This window comes from Spermophilus citellus, assembly GCF_964194105.1.
Source record: "Spermophilus citellus genome assembly, chromosome: 2".
In the NCBI taxonomy this organism is placed as follows: Eukaryota; Metazoa; Chordata; class Mammalia; order Rodentia; family Sciuridae; genus Spermophilus; species Spermophilus citellus.
In genome coordinates, this window is record NC_138183.1 from 194349706 (window position 1) to 194369697 (window position 19992).

Genomic DNA, 19992 nt, shown 5'->3' on the forward strand with positions numbered 1-19992 from the left:
ATTCCCAAACTCCTTCCCAGACAGACTGACTCAGCAGCTCTTGATTGACACATAAGCCACACATGTGATGACTCCTTATATGCCCTGCCAGGGACTCCAACTCGTGGCCCAGTTAGGAAGCACTGGACTCCCGCAGCTTCTTCATTTTCCTAATGAGGAAACTGCTGCCCAGACAGTGGCAATGACTGGCAGCCTTGCACCCCCCACCCCCGACTCTTATAGGCCTCTAAGGCTTCTTTTCTGCCCAAGGGAGGTCCTGTTATTAAGACCATGACTGGGGAGATAGGAGGCCACTATGGCCACCAATGGGAAGCAGTTGTTTGGTGTTTCTATTTATTGACTCTTTAAAATTTCATCATCCAAGGAAAGTTAATACATGACTGTTTGGTAGCAAGAAAAACATAATCTAAGACCACAATGACCCACCCGCCCTAAATAAAAACAAAACCAAACAGAACAAAAACAAACCCCATCTGAAACCAGACCTTTGGAGTTGTAGCTGAAGCGAAGGACTGAGGGTCAGAGTGGCTCCCTGCAGCTTGGGAGGTGGGAGAGAGGCTGCCCTCAAGTGGGAGCCTTCCCAGTTGAAGAGGCCATGCCCAGCCCCTCAGCTTTGGGGGTCCTTCCTGCAGGGGCCATCTCTGGCAGGAAGGGGTGTGAAAAGAGGGATTCAGTGGTCAGAGTGAGGGGATCCTAGGCCCACACCCCAAGGTGACCATATGTGCCAGTGCATGAGACACAGGGAGGCAGGGGCTGGGGACCAGGGCCGACTGCAAGAAGTGAGGGCCCTTTTCTCTTACCTGAGAGAAAGCCTTGTCCAAGTCCCTACCAGTGCTCCAAAATGAAGACACCATTAAAGATGCCACCAGCACACTGGGAAATGCCAAAGCCTAGGGAGGCCCCTCGATGGTGTCATGCCCCCAGTGAGCCATCATCAAGCCATCACCTTGTTCTGCACGACTGAGGGCACTTGGTCCTGGCCTCTGATCAGGGTGGGCAGTCCCATCAGGATGGGCTTGGGAAGTTTATATTGAAGGCCAATGTTTCAGTGCCCTGAACATGCAGTGTGTATGTGTGTGTGTGTGTGTGTGTGTGTGTGTGTGTGTGTAATGGGGGGAGACGGTGGTCCCTCCAGAAAGGCTTGGTTTGGGTCCAAAGGTGGTGCCTTGGACAGGAACAGGTTTTCTCCCCCATCATTCATCACATCACACCCTGTCCCCAGTCACTGCATAAATAAGTGCTTTGGAAAGGACTCGTCTAAAAAGGAATATAAATACTGTACATGGGAAAGGGTGCTACCCCTCAGCCTTCCCGCTGCCCCCAGAAAACCTTCCAAATATTGCACATGGCCCTCTCCAACCGCATAGGGTCCAGCCTGGCCGTGTCTTTGGTAGAAGCTCCAGGGACAGAGGTCCTAGGCAGCTTGCATGCCCCACCCTGGTCACACCTGGGAGCACCAGAGCAGCCAGTGGGTTGGGAAAGGCCGTGGCTAGCCAGCGGGTGTCCATCAGGAATGCTTCCACGAAGATGAGATGGCGCAGCGCCACATAGGCACCTAGGTGGCCCTGTTTGGACACTCCTGGTCAAGGTCTGTGCGTGGGCTAGTAAGAGGCAAGCAGACTGAGGGCAGGTGGGCAGGTGAGTCCCGGGCCACAGTGGACAGGGTCACACCCTCCACAGAAGGAGGTGGTTTGTGCTGTCATCTCGGCCCACAGTCTCATTACTGCCACCACCCCCACTGCTGAGTCGGAAGTCCTCATAGCCGTCACCTCCACTAATGACCAGCATTTTAGGCCTGGCAGAGGCAGGGCCTCGGTGCCGAGGGGAGTCCCGGTGCTCCAGGGAGGGCAGCTTCTCAAGGCCTGTGGGGCAGAAGGGAGGATCATCAGCCTGAGGGAGCTGGGCTTCACTGTCCCCTCATGGCCTGAGTTTCCACATCCCGGAAGATAGCAAGAAAGACAAGCGCTGAGCTCTTACTTAGAAATACCCACTTCCTGGCAGCCTGTACTTTCTAGTCAGGACTAACTTAACTTACTAGCGCCACATCACTTTTTCTCTCTTGATGACTGCACACATAATGTCCTCTTCATTATAATTAGTTATGTGCGCATAACGAGGTCAACGATAGACTGCACATATGATGGTGGTCCCATAAGATGGCAATGGAACCGAGAATTCCAGTCGCCCAGTGACATCATAGCCAACTCAGTGCTCACGCGTCTGTGGTGCTGCTGCTGTAGACCCTGGTATCGATAGATGTCCGAATGCACTGTACATACAGTTACAGATGTGCATGGTACTGATAGTGAGAATACACAACTATGTTATTGGTTTATGTATTTTTTTTTCTTCTTCATGGTGCCTGGGGTTGAACCCAAGGCCTCGACGCATGCTAGGCAAGCACTCTTACACTGAGTGGCACCCTATATTTTCTATATTAAACTTCTTTTTTTAATGTACTGGGGATTGAACCCAGGAATACTCTACCATGAGCTACATTCCCACCCCCTTTTTATTTTTTATTTTGAGACAGGGTCTCGCTAAGTTACTGAGGCTGGCCTTCAACTTTTGATCTTCCTACCTTAGTCTCCCAAGTCTCTGGAATTACAGGCATGTGCCACTGTACCTGGTTTATACTAAATTGTTGTTTCAGAATGTATTTCCTACTACTTTTATTTTTTGAAAGCTTATTGTAAACAGTATGCTGTTATGTTGACAGAGCCTCATAATCTTATTCACTGCATCTCTCAATTGCATCATTTTTTCTTGTGCTTCATTTAATCTCGTGTTGTGCTGTTCCTCGTGGCCCTAGGAGCAGCAGGCTCACCTGGGCACCTACCAATACAGCCCAGCTGCACAGGAGGCTGAGCCTTCTAGTTTTATATAAGCATACTCTACCACGTTCCCACATACTCAATCAGTTGCCCACAATGCACTTCTCAGAACACGTCCTATTGTTAAGGGAGGCACATCTGTATACAATATTCCTATTTCCAACAGCCCCATCCCAGTTAAACGGCTAAGTCTTCTCTGGCCCCAGACCACTCCTGACTGAGGCTTTATTGGTTCCTGATTCCCATGGTCACTGTCTTTTGGGAATACGGCTTGCCTGATTGTGACTCTGTGATGTACTTCATTCCCACTGTTTCACTCTCTAATTCTCACAGCCCACTTCCTGTCATATGCGCTATGCTGTGTTTTCTTTTCTAGCACTATTTCTACTTCCTTTTCTGTACATCACTTCCGAAGTCCACTTCCTGCCTTATAGATCAATTCTAGTCCTGTCTTATTTCCTGTTGTGGATAAGAAATACATACAACAGGATATATTTCCTACAAAGGTATCCCATCTGTGCTATATTCTACTTTTTTGTTTTTTGCCTCCAACTTGCAATCCTCCTGCTTCAGCCTCCTGAGTTGCTAGGATAATAGGTTTGTGCCACCATGCCCAGCTGCCATATTCTACTTCTTAGCTTATAATTTACCTCCTGTCTCCCACAACATTTATTTGGATAAAATTTTATGCATGCACCCAACAGACACACAATCTCCTAGTAGATTTCATTTTGGGGATTCCATAGCCTATTTCCTGTAATATATCCCACTTCCAGGTCAATTACACTTTTCCTCCCTCTTAAAGACTCTTTCAGCAGGGCAACAGGGTGATCGGGGCAATCAAGAACCCAGGATCCCTGGACAGCAAGCCCACCTGTGTCTGGAGGAGGTGGTGGGGTCGGGCAGAGCAGGTTGAAGCCATCTGGCAGCTGGACTGCAGCCAGGAAGCGGACGTGGCCGGTGTGGCCCTGGCCCAGGCCAGCAGGGCTGAGAGGTGCCCGTGGGCAGCTGACAGTACTGGGGGAGGTGGGCATGGTGAGCACAACGCCGGCACTGGTGCCCACCCACAGCAGCTCTTCGCACACTAGCAGTGCTGTGATCCGCAGGCAGGCAGCTTTGTGCTGCCGGATGATGGCATCTGAGCCTGGGGTGGGAAAAAGAGTAGCGCTGGGGCCTGACGCTGGCCCTGGCCCAGCCTCCTCAGGGACAGAGCAGGAAGACTCTGAAGAAGGAGCAGTGGTAGTCTGAGGTCAGTACCTGCCAGCATCCTGTGCACAGGTGGGGTGACGTCCACCTCTGCCAGCTGCTCAAAGGTGTCTGGGTGGTAGAGACACACATGGGCACTACCTTTCAATGTCACCCACACGCCCAGGCTGGAGTCCACCATGCAAGCTACACTTCGACTTGAGTCCTGTCCCACGCAGAACGTGTGCTGTGAAAGAGGGGAGGGCAGGGAGCCGACAAGTGACTGGCAGGCCCGCTCCCGTCCTCCAGCCTCACCAGTGTCCATCCCTCCCTCCCCATCACTCCCACAGACACCCACCCGATGGATCCTGCGTCTGGATGACTAACCTTCCAAAGCTCAGCTGCACTGGTGCCTCCCCACTCAATCCTCAGGAATTAAAATGGGATGCCCTTTCCCTGTGCAACTTAGTGGCCTGAGGATCAGAGAACTTCAACCCTTGGAGGGTTTAAGACCAGTCATTGGCCTCTCTCTGGACAAATGGCAAAGTCCAACCACAGGAGGAAAAAGTGACCTGCCTAGTGTCGCACAGCTTGTCAGTCACAGAGCCAGGACCCAACCTGGGTCTTAGCTTCCATTCTAGTCAATGACAGAAGCATGAGAGGAAAATCAAGGGAACAGGTGCCACCGCACACCACCCAGGCTGGAAACCTCTGGCATATACAAAAAGACATCACGACCAAAGAGCATAGTCTATTGCTAAAGGATGATGACATCAGGAAGGACCCTTGTTCTAGCCCCCAATGAACCCAATAGCTGCACTCAGAGGGTGGACAGGAGGATGAATCAGGAATCCTGACAAAAATGGGCATTTACTATCTTCCTCATCATTTAGAGAAGAAACAAGGATCAGAAAAGGAAGGGCCTGGCCCAGTACCACACAGGGCAAGTATACCAATCCTTCAGTTGGACACTTCTCTGTCCCCATGGTCTCATCTCCCTCTCATGTGGGCCCAGATCATCCCAAGTCACTGATTCTGTCTCCCTACTCCCACTACCTCTAGCTGCAACGTGTCAGGGCTCAGGACAAGGATTCGGTTCTGGCAGCCACACCATAGCCGTCCACCCACAGACACCATCTTGGTGATGGGGCTCCCCTGAGCACCTAGGGTCACCGATTTGAAGTTCTGGGCATCCCAGAAACGGCCTGGAATGGGAATGGGGTAAAGAAAGCAGGAAATTAAGTACAGTACTGAATTTAAGCCTCACCTACACTGGAAGTGACAGGTGAATATCCCCATTTCTAAGCAAGGACACTGAGGCCCAGAGAAGCCTGAAAGTTGCCCAGTCACATTTCCAGATCCTTGGCCTGAAAGCCCCCATTCTTCCCAAGAGACAGCTCTACCACCAGTATGCAGATGTGAGGGGACGGTGCAGGGGGCACTTACCTGCTTCCCTTTGGTAGACTACAAGTTCTCCATTGGCCAGAGACACAAACACCTGGTTATTTAGATACCTGGGCAAGGAAAATAAGGTGTCAGGGATTTCAGAAGGCCAAAGCATGTTACCTGGGACCAGGGGAATCATAGGTAGAATGGCTTTGGCTCCCAGGAGACCATCTCTTCTCACCCACTGTTTTCCATGTGGGGGAAGCCTGAAGCTAAGAAGCAGAGACTTGCTCAAGTTCACATTGTATAAGAAGCACAGCTGGCCTAGGGCCAGGCTTCTGTCCTTCAGCCTCCTCGGAAGGGAGAGGCCAGTAGAGCAGGGAGTCAGGTGAACAGAGGAGGCTGCATGTATGGCTAAGAAGGGTCTGAGGAGAAGGACATCATGAGGCCTTACAGAATGCACGTCACAGAGGCCGTGTGCTGGAGCTTCATGCTGTTCCTGCGATCACGGATGCTGTCGGAGGACTGGTACACGTGGACACTGTGGATCGGGGTGACAAATGCTCAGGCATACTGACTCTGGGAGTCATCTCACCACCTCTGTGCCTCCACCCCCATCTCCCCAAGGTGCCTGTGCAAGGTACTAGATCCCACAGCCTCCCTGTGGGTTTCAGGCTCTCTGGCTGGTAGGACCTCTGAGACCTGCCCCCAAACCCTCCTGTTTCTGCTTTGACACCATTTGATTTCCAGAGCAGGGAGCACAAGGCTCTGGCACTGTGTCCCTGGCTCCATCCATGCCCCTACCAGCCATCCTCAGTGCCCAGCCACACAGAGCTCTGGTAGGCCTCAGGGTCCACGCTCAGCAGGTCCTCCAGGCTGCCCCGTGTGAAAGAGCCACGGCTGGAGCGGCGAAGGGCTCTCCCATCCATTGGACTGGTGCCACAGGGTCCACCAGGCCCAAAGGAGCCTGACAGCGGCAGGAAGCCAGGCTCCTGCTCTTCCTCTGAGCTGGTCGTCTCTGCTGTGGCCTCCTTGGAGCTTGGGGTCTCCTCATCTGAGGGAGACAAAGGTCTCTGTCTCCATTCCCCTCCACTGGGCCTTAGTCCCCCTCAGGCATCCGTCCTGGCCATCCCCCTTCTGAGGGCCTTTGGCAGCTGCTCCTTCCCAGTCCCTCGGCCTCTGCATCTGCTCAGGCCTTGTTACCCTGCTCACTGAGAGTTCAGGCTATAGCCTCCTAGTCCTAGCCTGGCCATTTCAGATCCAGCCACCACACTTTGCACAGAAGGACTTGTCACTCCACCTGGTGTCTGCCTTCCTTAACAGGACATGCCAGGGTCTTCAAGATTTCATCTGTCTGTCCCACTGACCTCTGTGTCCTCAATATAACAGCTCCCACTCACCCTGCTGGCCCCCACTGCTCTGTATGCTAACATCCTAAGACGTGATTCCAGTCTTTGCTTCCACTAGTCCCTCAGCAACCCCCGCTCAGGGAAGTCCACTCTGCCAGCCCCAAAGTGGGGTACTCACTGCCAAAGCTGGAGGAGATGGTGGACCGGCTGGCCTGGCTCTGCAGAGTCCCAGAAGGGCTGGGAGAAGATTCATCATCGGAATCGCTGTCAAAGGGCACCAGCTCAGGGCGGGGGTCACCCTCGGCTGGGCCTGGTGCCATCTCCAGACCAGAGCCTGAGATAGAGATGTGCAGGCAGGGTTGGGGCCCCGGCTCTGCTAGCATGGTTGTTTCCTCATCCGCGGGGGCCTCTATGTCCAGTTCTGGTCCAGAGGGTTCCGAGGCTGACTCAGTGGGACCCCTCAGTGAGGTGGACTGCTCCCTGCCAACAAAAATCACTAAGGAGGTGCGGCCTCGCCCACCAGTCCCAATACACCCACCGGGCCCCGCCCACATCATCATCAGTGGCGGCCTCAGTGAGTGCAGGGTCCATCTCCCAGGCATGCTCACCCCGCCAACTGGGCCTCACCGGTGGCAGCAACGCTGCAGGCCGGGCACTGAACCGATGCACAGGATGCGGGCCGAGCAGACAGCGATGCAGGCCTCCACGTCTGGCTCAGCACGCAGGCTCAGCAGGCACACCTGACCCACATAGCCGTCGCTGTTGCACACCCACACCTCTGGCATGGGCTCTGGGCAGCTACTGAGGGTGGGGGCCGCGCAGGAAAACTGCAGAAGGTGCCAATGGACAGCGAAAGGTGAGTGGAAGAAAAACTGTCAGCATCCTGATCTCCCAGGAGACCCCAGCAGAATGGAGGGAGGCAGGCCTGCATGGGTGTGTGTGGATTCGTCACATCCCTTTACACCCTTCTCTACACACGACACACATGCACACGTGACACTCTTTGCGCATCAAATGCATTCATACCTGTGTGATACAGGTATCAACCATACATGCATGTACACACACACCCTGAATGTGATCATGGATACATACATGTAAGAGTGTGATAATGGTAACCTTTGTACATATGTATGCAGGGTCATGTGAGGGCATAAATTAGATTCCACTCACATCAATTGTATAGCTTCTTTCACATGAACAGATATAGATATGAATGAAACATACCCAAGCACATGTGCTACAGATGTGCAGTATCCATATACATGTACAGAGAACTACGTACTCAAAGTCATAGGAAGCAACTGCAGTGTTTAACACACAATGCAATGCTGCACACAAAACAAGGATTCATGAACACATGCTGGCTTTGGACATGTACAGCTACGTGACTCACATGCGTACACACACCTGCATGCCGCTGCGGGTTTTCATGATGGGGATGGCTTTCAGGAACTCAGGATCTAGACAGCTTTTGCTGGATGCTGTAGTAGAGATGGATGGAAAGACAGACAAGGGGACAGGACAGAGGGAGACAGACCCTGCTTAGTACATGCAAAGTACTCCCTTTCTTGCCACTGTCCCATTTCCCTTCCCTCTCTGCCCCTCAAGGTCTAAGGAGGGCCTGATCTCAACCATGCTAGGAGGGTCTGTGGGTTATGCCCTGCTTGTCTCTGGCCTCAGTTTTCCCATATATACAATGAAGGTGCTTGGCTCACAGGCCTCTAGGCTAATGGGCCCTGACCATAGCTTTCCTTGATCCATGCTCAGAATTGGGGAGGATATGAGGAGGGTCTTGACCATTCATACCCATGATGGGGCCTATGTCCTAAGCTGACCTTGTCTATGCCTCTCCCTGCCAGGAATTCAATCTGGTCCTGAAGTTTCAGCACCCCCACCCATCTCCTTTATCCCCGCCAATTGGACACCCAGCACAGGACACAGCAGTTCTGGAATTTCTGGCTGTGAAGTCAGACACTTCCTGGATGATCTGAGAAGAGAGGGCCATGTGGGACCTAGCTCACCTAGCTTCCTCTTAGCCTCGTCAAAGGCCTGCTCAAAGCCCAGGCGGGCATCAGGGTGAGGAAACTCAAAGATGAAGGAGTCTGTGCCCTCAGGCCGGGTGGCACACAGTTCCAGCTTGGTGGGGGGGAAGGAAAGTGCGTAGCACAATGCCTGCTTCTCTGACAGGTCCCTGTGCATGGCGGCTGAGAGATCCCGCAGCGCATCGTCCAGGCTCTGTGGGGAAGAAGGCCCAGGTCCCAGATCTCAGGCCTCACCAGAGTCAACACATGCCCTTGGGAGTGTGTATAGGGACCTGCCTCTCCCCATTCCTCTCTTCCCCTCCCCTCAGACCAAGAGAAATCAGGATTCTCCCCCCACCGCCCCACCCCAAGCAGGAGATAGACCCTCTCTCCCCGGATGGGATGAAGCCACGTCTCCACCTTCAGACTTGAAACATGTTACTTCCCTCAAATTCAAGTGAGGCTGTAATTTTCCCTCTCAGATAAGTGATGGGGTATTTCCTCCCTCCGGCAAATGCCAGGCCTATGTGTATGTTTCCCCAGGGTCAGAAAACCCCACCCTTGGGCAGAGGGCACAGACCTGGTGGGGGAAGCTCAGGTTGTCAGAAAGCTTGCTCATCTGGCCCAGGGTGGTCAGGTCCTCATCCAGGCGGCTGATGGCCTTCTGGATATTCTCCCGATTGGTGGCTTGGGATGCCCCTGGACATCCAAAGGGAATAGAGGAAGGCCATAGACAGAGAGAGATTGACAAGGTCAGGCCTGGATAGACACTCTTCCTTCCGTACATAACTTCAGCTGGGTGGACGACTGGCCTGACAAACTCGAGAGCTTACAGACCCCAAAGTCTCAGGAATAAAGTTAACAGGCAACTCCCAGAGAACACCAGGCCTGAGAGCTGGGGACTGGGGTTCACAGTCACAGAGCATAGGATGTCAGGCCCTTGCAGAACTTGCCAGAAGAATATAAGTATGAAATGGCAGATAGCTTTACAAGTTACACCGGCTCCAGTGGACACTGGACTGCGGCAGCGGCACAGCCTGCCATGGGGGAACTGCCAAGTAGGCAGAGCCTCAGGCCTTCAAATCTGCTGACCAAGGGACTCGCCACTTCACAAGGGAGAGAGCAATGAGCTGATGCCCTGATTTCTCTGGTCCTATCCCACACCTGACCACTGCCAAGTGGCTGGTCATACAGACCAGCTCAGCAGCCACCTCCTCCCTCCCCACTGTCTGTCTGTCTGGGGGGCAGTGTGTGTGCACTCTGAATCACACATGGGGCTGACCCTCCTCCACCCTTGGGCCAGGACACCAAGTCTTGAAATCAAGGGACAGGAAGTTTCTTTCTTTTTGCTTTTTCCTAAATGACAGGTCTTTCCTGTCTTTTCCTGTTCTGTTTATAGAATGTGTTGGTAGAGTATATAGTTTAGTTGGGTCACAGGTTGCAGAATGGCAAGAAAGAAGACTTGACTGGGGTCCTAATAGCACCAGAAGAAGAACAGATTCCGAGATGGGCAAATCACTCTGGAATGGCTCTGTCCCAGGGACTCTTCAAGGCTGAGGAGGTCAATGGTAGGGTGGAATCGTGTTGGCTAGGGAGGCTGTGGAGCTCTGTCTACAGAAAGCAGGGTGTGTGCTCAGCAGCGAGGTGTGCCAGAAGAGCTCTGCTATGGTCTGAATGTTCATCTCTCTCTGAAATTTGAATGTTGAAATCTAATCCCCAGTGTGTTGATAGAAGGCAGGGCCTCAGGGAGGTGACAAGGTCATAGGAATGATACCCTGATGAATGGGATTAGTGCCCTTATAAAGAGTTCTGGGAAAAACTGGGTATGGTGGCACATGTTTACAATCCCAGCAACTTGGACTTGGAAGTCCAAGTCCAGACTTCAGAGTCTGAGGCAGGAGGACAGAAAGTTCAAGGCCAGTCTCAGAAACTTAGCAAGACTCTATTTCAAAATAAAAAATAAAAAGGTATGTGGAAGTGACTCAGTGGTAGAGCATCCCTGGGTCCAATCCCCAGCACCAAAAAAAAAAAAAAAAAAAAAAAAAAAAGTTCTGGGAGAGCTTGTTTGCCCTTTAGCCAAGTAAGAACACATATGAGAATATGTCCTTCAGACACCAGATCAGCTGGCATCTTGATCTTGGACTTTCCAGTCACCAGAATTATGATCAATAAATTCATTCATTATAAATTATCCAAGTCTTGGTATTTTTGTTACAGAAGCCCACAAAGACCAAGACAATCTCTTAGTCCTTCTGAGAGAAACAGTCTCACCCCAATTCTCACTGCCTGGGCAGCCATATTTTCTTCTATATGGCCTGGCCCGCTCCTGGCCACAGATGAATGGACTAGGAGTGGGCAGCTAACCTAAAGGTATCATTACATGAGCTGGCCTATTCTCTAGTGAAGAGATGCGGCAGACCAATAATCATCCTCACCACAGTTTGCATTCCTACATAGGGGCCCTTGGGGGACAGGCCTGGGTCACTTGGTGCCTGGATACAGTCTGGGCTTCATCACTAGAGCTACAAGGAAGCACAGAAGGCTAAGTGCAGTGAGAATGGGATCAACTCACAGCATGAGGAGGAGAAGAGTCAGGAAGGGTGGCCCCTTGGGGCTACCTTAGCTCCAGATAGGTTCAGCCCCAAACCAACTGGATCTTTCCAATCAACTCTTTGCTTGGACTCTGTTCCCTGGGAGGGACACTGCTGAGCCTGAATGCTGCCTCGCCTAATATTTGGCATCCAAATGAGTTTGTACAGGGGAATCAATGGCTAATTATAGCTATGTCTCCTTCCCCTGCAACAGCCCACCCAGCCCCACCTGCCAGCCCTGGTCCTGTTCATCAGAAGGTGGTCTGAATGGACAGGATGGTCTGACTCTATGAACGTCAACCTAGTTCTTCATGCCAGCTCCCTCACATGGGATGGGAAAATGAGGTTGAAAGCAGATGGACAAGCAGCCCAACTGGCCGTAGCTCAAACCCACCAGGAGGCTTCTCAGAGGAAGACTCCAATACCAGGAGCCCCTGGAAGGCCTGGGCTAGCCCCACCTTTGATGATGTCTGCATCTTCCAGAGGCAGCTTCCACAGCATCTTGTACTTGCTAGCAGTGTCAATAACGCTGGCTGCTGTGTACCTGTGGGGAGCCAGCGGGGTGGTCTGGCCAGGGTAGGGGAGCAAGGCCCAGGGCAGGACAAGGGCTTCCCCTGCTTGCACCAAACAGCCCCATCCCCAGCCACTCACAGGCTCATGGAGCTGCGCCGCAGGGAGCCCGACTTTCGCTTCAGGGTGGTGCAGACTATGAGGTCTGTGAACAGGAAGAGGGACCGGTCCTTCTTGCCACCAACTGCCTTCTGTGGGGCCAGAGGCAGGGTTCAGGCTGTGTGCACACAGTGCAGAAGCCCACCGCCTGCCCATAGTGCTCAAGGGGACAATGAGGCCCAGGGAGGGATGACAGCTCTCCACCAGAAGTCCAGAGAGTCAGAGCAGAGTAGGGACTTGACCAGGCCTCCTGCTGGGGTGGAAGAGCAGGGAGACCCATGGGCAGCAGGTAAGAAAAAGAGTAAACTCAGTGGAGAGGTAATGACAGGTGGGCAGACAACAGGCCACTTCTTACCACTTCAATGACCATCTCCTGCCTCAGGAATCGCCGAAGAGGAGCCTGGAGCTGTGGGGTAGGATGGATATGGCATCTTAAAGGCTAGTTATTAATCCCTCTCCACTAAACAAATCCCAGTGATCCTGCAGCCCCACTCCATGGGCCAGGCTGCCAGGCCCAGGACACATAGTCAGACAGACAGGCAGAGCTATGTGATCACAGATGCCGGGAGACATGGATGTAAGCACACTGAAGATTCCAATGTGGATGTGGACACAGCCATGATTCCAAGTGACAGGAAGAACACAGGCTAAGTGGACATAGTTGGGTGGGGTGGGGGCGGGTGGCACTCACATCCTCCATGCCCTCAATGTGAGCCTCGATTTCCTGCAGCACCCGGGCATGCCGCTCTGCCTCCTCAGCACTCCGCACGCCCTTGTTAATGCGTTCGGCCACCTGCTTGATGTTCCGCTGTGCATCCAGCAGAAGTGGGTGGTCTGGGTGGTCTTCTGGTGTGTGCTTCAGGAGGTCCTAGGATGAGAATGAGGACCAGACCTGTTTGTTTAACTGCCCTCAGGCCCAGCAGACTGCTGGAGCTAGAGGGTCTATTGGTAGGTACCAGGGAGGACTTGTACCCTATTTGACCCCTGGGGACCTTGATGCCAGATTCAAGCAAGAAGGGTCCTCAAAGTCCACTGTATCTCCTCCATGCCTCCAGGCCTTGCCTCCCTGCCCACTCAGCCTCATGCCCACCTTCACCAGCAGCTCATAGCGTGGGATCCGTTGCACGGGCTTGATCATGAGGTCAGATAGTGCCTGCTTCTCCTTGTTCTCACGCATGCTTTGCTGAAACCCAAAGCAGGGTGAATGGGCACCAATGTGAGGAGCGACACGCCAGGAAAGGTTTATCCAGGGCAGGCTCCCATCAAGCCCCTTCAGCTCAGCCCAAGGACAGAGGCAGACCCACTGGTCAGCCTAACTGCCCAAGCAGAGTGCTCCTGGGGCCCTCGGATCTGGCCCGAGGTGAGGGTGGCCTCCACTCCCCTGCCCTTGCCTGCGGTAAATACCTCTAGGAACTTGAGAAAGGCCGGCCTTGCTTCCTTCGCCACACGCACGGCGTCCTTTGCATTGAGGAAATTATCAATATAGGCAGAATAGATGTTTACCAGGACATCTTTGGAGAACTGTGGGTAAGGAGACAGGTTGGGGACCCTCAGGGTGTCTTGATGGGATAAGGCATGTGTGTGTGTGTGTGTGTGTTTAGTTGTAGATGGACACAATATCCTTATTTTACTTATTTATTTTTATGTGGTGCTGAGGATGGAACCCAGTGCCTCACATGTGGTAGGCAAGTGCTCTACCACTGAGCCAGGACCCCAGCCTCAGGCATGTGTTTTTGTTTGTGTTCCTAGGTATGTATAAGGAGTATGTACAATTGTGACTAGTTATGTACATGTGCGCACATACATATATGCATGGATGTATCTTACCTGTATAAGCTCATGCGTGAATATATGAATGTGTGCCTGGATTTGTCCTGTGAGCTCAGACCTGGTTATCTGTCTGGTTATCTGGCATTTCTGTCCCCAGCTCTCTGATCCCCCAAGTCCCACCAGGCAGGTCTCCATCCTCACCGACCTCAGACGAACAGACTCATTCTAGCCCCTGGACTTTGCTCATGCAGTTCCCTTCACCATCCAGATCTCTCCCACCCTCAGGGCTGAGCTCCTGATTAGGGTTCTATCTTCTCGGTGTGTCTCTGGTTTCTCCTCATACCCCCAGGACAAGTTCTCTCTTTCCAGAGATAGAAGTACTCCTTTCTTAGTCACAGTAATGCCTGACTCAGGGCAGGGCACATGGCAGCTGGTGGCTAATACCTGCTGGCTAGCTGATGGCAGGCTAAGTATGGATGCTCTCATCAGAAGCCTTGGCTAGGAGTGAGGACACTTGGGTTCCTTGTCTCAACTGTGCCATGGATAGGCTAAGTGACTTTTAGTGGTGTTTCAGGGCCCCTTTGGGCCTCTGAGTCCATGCCTCCTTAAGGTGTCAACTCTCTGTCTCTGGGCAAGACAGGGCAGAGCCTGAAGCAGAAAGACAGCCCTCACCAACCAGCTCCTGGGTGCACCTAAACCTGGAAGTGCCAAATCCCAGAGAGTGGCCAGACTCTGGTATGGACTCCAGCCCCAACCAGTGGCTGGCACTGATCTAACCCTAGTTCTGACCCTGAGCTGGTGTTGATGCTGACTCAGATCTCACTAGGATGCCGGTACTGACTTCAGTCCCTCACGTGGATGCTGGTACTGACCTCAACCCCTATCTTTACCTGGACCCAAACAACTGCCCTGACCCTCATGTGGGCTTTGATGTTGACACGACCTCATCCTGACCAGCTCTTTTTTCTATCAGGCATGTGTATTTATTTTATTGATTGAAGTCTTGAGGATTGAACCCAAGGCCCTATACATACTAGGCAAGTGCTCTATTTCTGAGCTACATTCCCAGCCCACCATCAGGTATTACAATAATTGTAGCTAGCTCTTTGCACTTATTGCGTGCTGGGCATTATTCTAAATACATTATATGTATCAACAACCCTGTGAGGTAGGTACAGTAATTACATTCATTTTAAAGTTGATGAATATAAGCCAGGCGTGACAGCACATGCCTGTAATCCCAGCTTCTTAGGAGACCAAGGCAAAAATTCTGCTTCCAAAAATTTTACAAATAGAAAAAAAAATCATATCTACTTTGGAATGTGAATGTCATTTAATACGCTCGTTATGATGTGAAATAGAGCTTTGAACCTAAAAGAATCTTAAAATGTCTCTACTAGTCTACAAACTGATCTGGCCAGATAAGATGACAGACCCTAGCTTGGACTGAGTACTGATGCTTTCACCCACCATCACCTTCAGTGTCACTAGGTGTGGCCACCTGCCTGGACCTTGATGCTGACCTTGAACTATGGCAGGAATCCCTGGGCCCCCAAGGGGGTCAGCCCAGGATACTGTCCTGGGATAGGGATCAGAGTCAGTGTCCATGCAGGGTGGGTAGGATGGGGGGCACCTGGCAGCACACAGGGCACTCACCGATTGGACGAGCAAGGCCCCCACCTTCTGCTGGGCATGCCAGGTCTGCACACAGTGCCGCACCTGCTCCAGGAACTGTTCGTGGTGCTCCAGGAGCTCGGGGATCTGGTCAAAGATCTCGTCCACCAGTGATGGGTCACACAGCAAGGAGTTCTCTGGCTGCTTTAGCGGCTGCATGTAGCCCTGGGGGACCCACAGAGTCAAGGCATGTTCCTGCAGAGATGGCACCCCACACCACCTGCACAAGTACCAGGATGAGTGCACACAGAATCCTCTGGGCCTATGGCTCAGTGCCTTGCCTCCCACACCCCCCTCCATAGACTAGGAACTCCAGGGGGTAGGCAGACCTATCCCCATGCCTGCCCTCCTGCCCAGTCTTGGACCTGACACAAAATGGGATAAGGAGGATCAGGAAAGGTTTTCTGGATGCATGGACCTTACAATAAGAAAGCCAAGAAGATTAGGGCTCTCTGGGAGAACCCCACACACTAACTCAGCAAATATTGAGCACTGAGTATGTGCTAGGCACTGTTCTAGGAATCGGGAGACAGCAGTGGACAAGAAAGACCCAAATCCCTGACCTGACAGAGCTTACATGCAATCAGATAAAACACACCAAGAAAAGGAATAGGAAAAAAGTAAGTCATATTTCAATAAATCTACTTATCTTTAGGAAAGAAATTTTCTGCCAGTTAAATTTATGATATGCTATCAATGCAGGAGAAACTCCGATTCCAGAGATGTTAAAATATGAATACCCCAGGTCCTAAAATCAATTGCATGTGTAATCACAAGAAGTTAAAAGGTGATATTTCTGTGCAGAAAGCAAAGCAGAAAAAAACAGAACCCCTGTCCCCCGGGGGGGAGTTCCTGGAGGCTTAAGTGACATTATCTGAACACTGTTTTAACAGGTTTCAGATCTGCTGGTCAGTCAGTGAGTAAAATTCCTGTTTTTCACCTCAACTATGCTTCAGTAGTGTTGCCAGAATATGTAGCTCAGCTCTGATGGAGAGGTTGCCCTCTACTGGCCCACACTGTAACTACAGACCAAAGAAACAGGAGGGTGTTACTTGAAAAAGCATATGCTATGTTGCAATAACATTTATATTAAACATTTTTTAAAAATCTGGCTTGTTTTGTAAAACAAACTTGAGAAAGTCAAGCGCAACAGAATCCTCTTGACTGTCTGGGGATTCTGAAAAAGCTCACGGTGATGGAGAGGAGGCAGACAGGCAGCACCCCTGTCAGAGCTCTTTGGTCGGTGTGGGCCAGCACCTCGTCTGGGTCAGGATCACTGCCCTCCAAGGAACAGAAGCTATATTGGGCAGATCTGGGTCCCAGAACCCCACAGAGAGGCAGGCACACAATGGGAGAAAAGAATAAACAGACTGAGAAGCCCACCCAGAACCAGCGGGTCAACATCCACATTCACTCAACAAATGCTCCTGGGCCACTACGGTAGGGGGAGAGGGGCTGCAGAACCCTGCACGGGGAGCTGACAGCTGAGGGAGGGGAGCAGAGAAGCGAACTGTTACATAATATGCCAGAAGGGAGTAAATGCTCCTGAAAAAAAGTAGAGCAGAAGGGGTCAAGGGTGCCTGGAAAGGGGAAGCTTGGTCAGGGCACTCGGGAAGGGGCATTTCTTAGCTGAGAGTCTTGGGGTTGAAGACAGGCTCTGAGGGTGACAGTGACACCCAGAAGAAGGTGCAGCGCTAGGACCTGGCTCAAATCCCACCTTCTGGCTGCTCACCTGGGTACTTAACTTCTTTATTTTAAACTCCTGTTCTAGAGAAACAATACTTATCTATTTTTGTTGGCAGTTGTCACTGGGAGTTTGCACCGGGGCTGCAAAGTCCAAATCTCTATTTGAATATCATTATGCTTCAGCTAGTATAGACGGGTGAGTGAGAGTGGGGACTGAGAGTCAGACTGACAGGGTTTCTTCTCTGGCTAGGGCACTTCCTAACTGTATGTAACCTTGACACACTGCTTTGCTTCTCTGTGCCTCATCTTCATCTGTAAAATGGGGGTTATGGTGAGGGTGGTATCAATTACCTCACGTAAACTGCTGGGATCAGTGCCTGGCCCTCAATGAGCATCAGAAGTTACACCTGGCACATTTTGGAACGTCTGAGGCTTCATTTCTTCATTTGAAGAAGGGGATCACCATCTCTACCCAAAAGGTAACGTGAAGACTCGGGGCAACCTTACACGGGCACATACGAACACAGGCAGAGCTACAGGCAGTTTCGAAATCACAAGCACACATGGTGGCAGCCACCCCTCCCATCCCTGCTCTATAGCGGGGCAACTGAAGTAAGTGGTCATGTCAGATGTTCCAGGTCACACAGGTACAGGCCAACAGGTGCAGGCAAGTTTGTGCACTGGAGCTGCACTCCAAACTCCTGGGGCCACCTCAGTCCTCCTTCCCACATTCCAGGGCTGTCACTGCCAGTCTTTGGGTCCAGGTGACACCTTCCTGCCCAGCTCCACCCCCACCCCCCCACTTTCAGCTTGGCCATCTCCAACACACATCCTGCATGCTCTCTACCTGTGCAGCCCTGAGCTTGCCCTGGAGGTGGGAAGACTCTCCGGGCCCTGCCTGCTCCCAGCTCTTCCCTGCACCTGCCTCTATCTACCAGTGGGCTTGAGTGTAACATTATCTTTTAACCTTTGTGCTGGGAGGTGGGAATGACTGGCTGCATTCTGTAGGCAAAATCAAAGCTCAGAGAGGGGATGTGATTAAGCCAGGTCATCCAGCAGCAGGCAAGTGACTCAAACCCTGGACTGTCTGTCTCTATACTCTGCAACTCTTACCTACAGGATGGCAAAGGACCCTCGCAGTTCCTTGCACATCAACACTTCTGCCTGGCAATCTGATGGGTCCCTCCTATGGCTTTCTTGTGCTTACAGGAGAGCCCAGTCCTTGACCAGCAGCCCACAGCCCCCACATGGCCTAGTCCTGTCTCCTTGCCAGCAGTCACACTGGTTTCTTCTGATTTCTTCACTGTACCCTTCGCTCCTGCTATACCCTCTGCCTGGAACCATCCCCCCAGGGTCCCTCTCTGCTGAAATACTACTCACCTTTGTGTCTCTGCTAAACACCCCAAGCTCAGAAAAGCCTTCCCTGACCCCCCACAGGAAGGCAGACCCCATTCTGTATTCTACTTTGTGCACTTTAAAAAAAAATTTAGTTGCAGATGGACACAATACCTTTATTTTATTTATTTATTTTTATGCGGTGCTGAGGGTCAAACCCAAGGCCTCACACATGCTAGGCAAGCACTCTACCACTGAGCCCCAGCCTCAGCCCCTGTGCACATTTAAAAATAAATAAACAAATAAATAAATAAAAGCAATGTATTTCTGTGGCAAAATACACATAATAGAAAATTTACATCTTAACCACTAAGTGCAGTTTAGTACATTCATATTAAGTATGTTCACGCTGTTGTGTAAACATTACCACCACCCATCTCCATAACCTCTGATCTTCCCTAACCAAAATTCTGTACCTACCAAACACTAAGTCCAAACTCCCTCCTTCCCTAGGCCCTGGAAACCACAATTCCACTTTCTGTCCCTAAGAAACTGACTATTCCAGGTACAGAAGTGGAATCAATCACACAGTATTTGTCCTTTTGTGACTGGCTCACCTCACTTAGCATAATGTCTCAAGGCACCTCTGTGTTGTAGCCTGTGTCAGAAGTTCCTTCCTTTCCAGGCTAAGAAATATCCATTGTATATGTATGTGCTCTCATAAACTTTTGTATCACCACATCTCATCATGTGTGATTTGTCTGGCTGGTGACTGCTGGTCTCTGCCATAGACCATGAACTCCAGAACACAGGTCCATATCACTTGTGCTCATTGCTGAATTGCACCCCTCCCACTCCTGGCTGAAGAACACAGTGTTTGGTGCAAGAAGGAGCTCGCTGAAGATTTACAGAATGAATAAGTGAACAAACACTGCGGATATTTCCAGGGCTCCACCTTCCCCCTCTCTTCCTATCTGCCTGGTGGCCTGAGCAAATTTATCCTTCATGTGACAGCAGGCCCCACTTCAGCACGTGCAGCCAGGCTCTGGGTCTCCCCAGACTCCACATGTCTAAACCTCCACTCACCATCCTGCCCCAGATGCATCCCTCTCCTATGCCCTACCTTTCCCAGGCCAGGAACTCTGGCACAATGCTGGGCTCCCCTTCCTCTCCCCCTCGATCTCTGGCCTGATCAATGGACCTTCTAAGTGTTTTGCCCCAGCTCTCCTCCTTGCAGCCTCTGCCTCTCAGTGGCCCTGATCCTCTCCTGCCACTCACCTCCCTGACAGTCAGACAGACTTCAGAAAGCATGACTCAGGGCAGGAGCTTGGCCTGCTCAAGCCCTTCACTGATTCTCTAGGGCCTCTGGTGGAGTCCAGACCCTCCTCCTGGTGTTCAAGGCCACCACAGTGTGGCTCCTGTGGGCTTTCACAGCCTCACCATAGAACCAACCCCTGATGTTCTGTGCTACCACGAAGGCCTCTGAAGG

At 51.7% G+C, this 19992-nt stretch overlaps 1 protein-coding gene across 1 annotated transcript in view; it reads right to left on the reverse strand.

The window, feature by feature from the left end:
• Nucleotides 1–317: 317 nt before the first annotated feature.
• ARHGEF17 (Rho guanine nucleotide exchange factor 17) overlaps nucleotides 318–19992 on the reverse strand; it is a 58627-nt gene continuing 38952 nt past the window's right edge. The window contains exons 3-21 of the mRNA XM_081281979.1: nucleotides 15465–15647; nucleotides 13443–13559; nucleotides 13129–13221; nucleotides 12730–12906; nucleotides 12394–12444; nucleotides 12021–12130; nucleotides 11828–11913; nucleotides 9359–9477; nucleotides 8779–8992; nucleotides 8165–8238; nucleotides 7382–7581; nucleotides 6933–7234; nucleotides 6210–6459; nucleotides 5860–5946; nucleotides 5466–5533; nucleotides 5076–5224; nucleotides 4092–4266; nucleotides 3709–3978; nucleotides 318–1862 (exon numbers count right to left, since the gene is read on the reverse strand). Of these exons, the coding sequence (XP_081138105.1) occupies nucleotides 1666–1862; nucleotides 3709–3978; nucleotides 4092–4266; nucleotides 5076–5224; nucleotides 5466–5533; nucleotides 5860–5946; nucleotides 6210–6459; nucleotides 6933–7234; nucleotides 7382–7581; nucleotides 8165–8238; nucleotides 8779–8992; nucleotides 9359–9477; nucleotides 11828–11913; nucleotides 12021–12130; nucleotides 12394–12444; nucleotides 12730–12906; nucleotides 13129–13221; nucleotides 13443–13559; nucleotides 15465–15647 (2922 nt within the window). The 3' untranslated portion in view covers nucleotides 318–1665. The remainder of the gene's footprint in view (nucleotides 1863–3708; nucleotides 3979–4091; nucleotides 4267–5075; nucleotides 5225–5465; nucleotides 5534–5859; nucleotides 5947–6209; nucleotides 6460–6932; nucleotides 7235–7381; nucleotides 7582–8164; nucleotides 8239–8778; nucleotides 8993–9358; nucleotides 9478–11827; nucleotides 11914–12020; nucleotides 12131–12393; nucleotides 12445–12729; nucleotides 12907–13128; nucleotides 13222–13442; nucleotides 13560–15464; nucleotides 15648–19992) is intronic.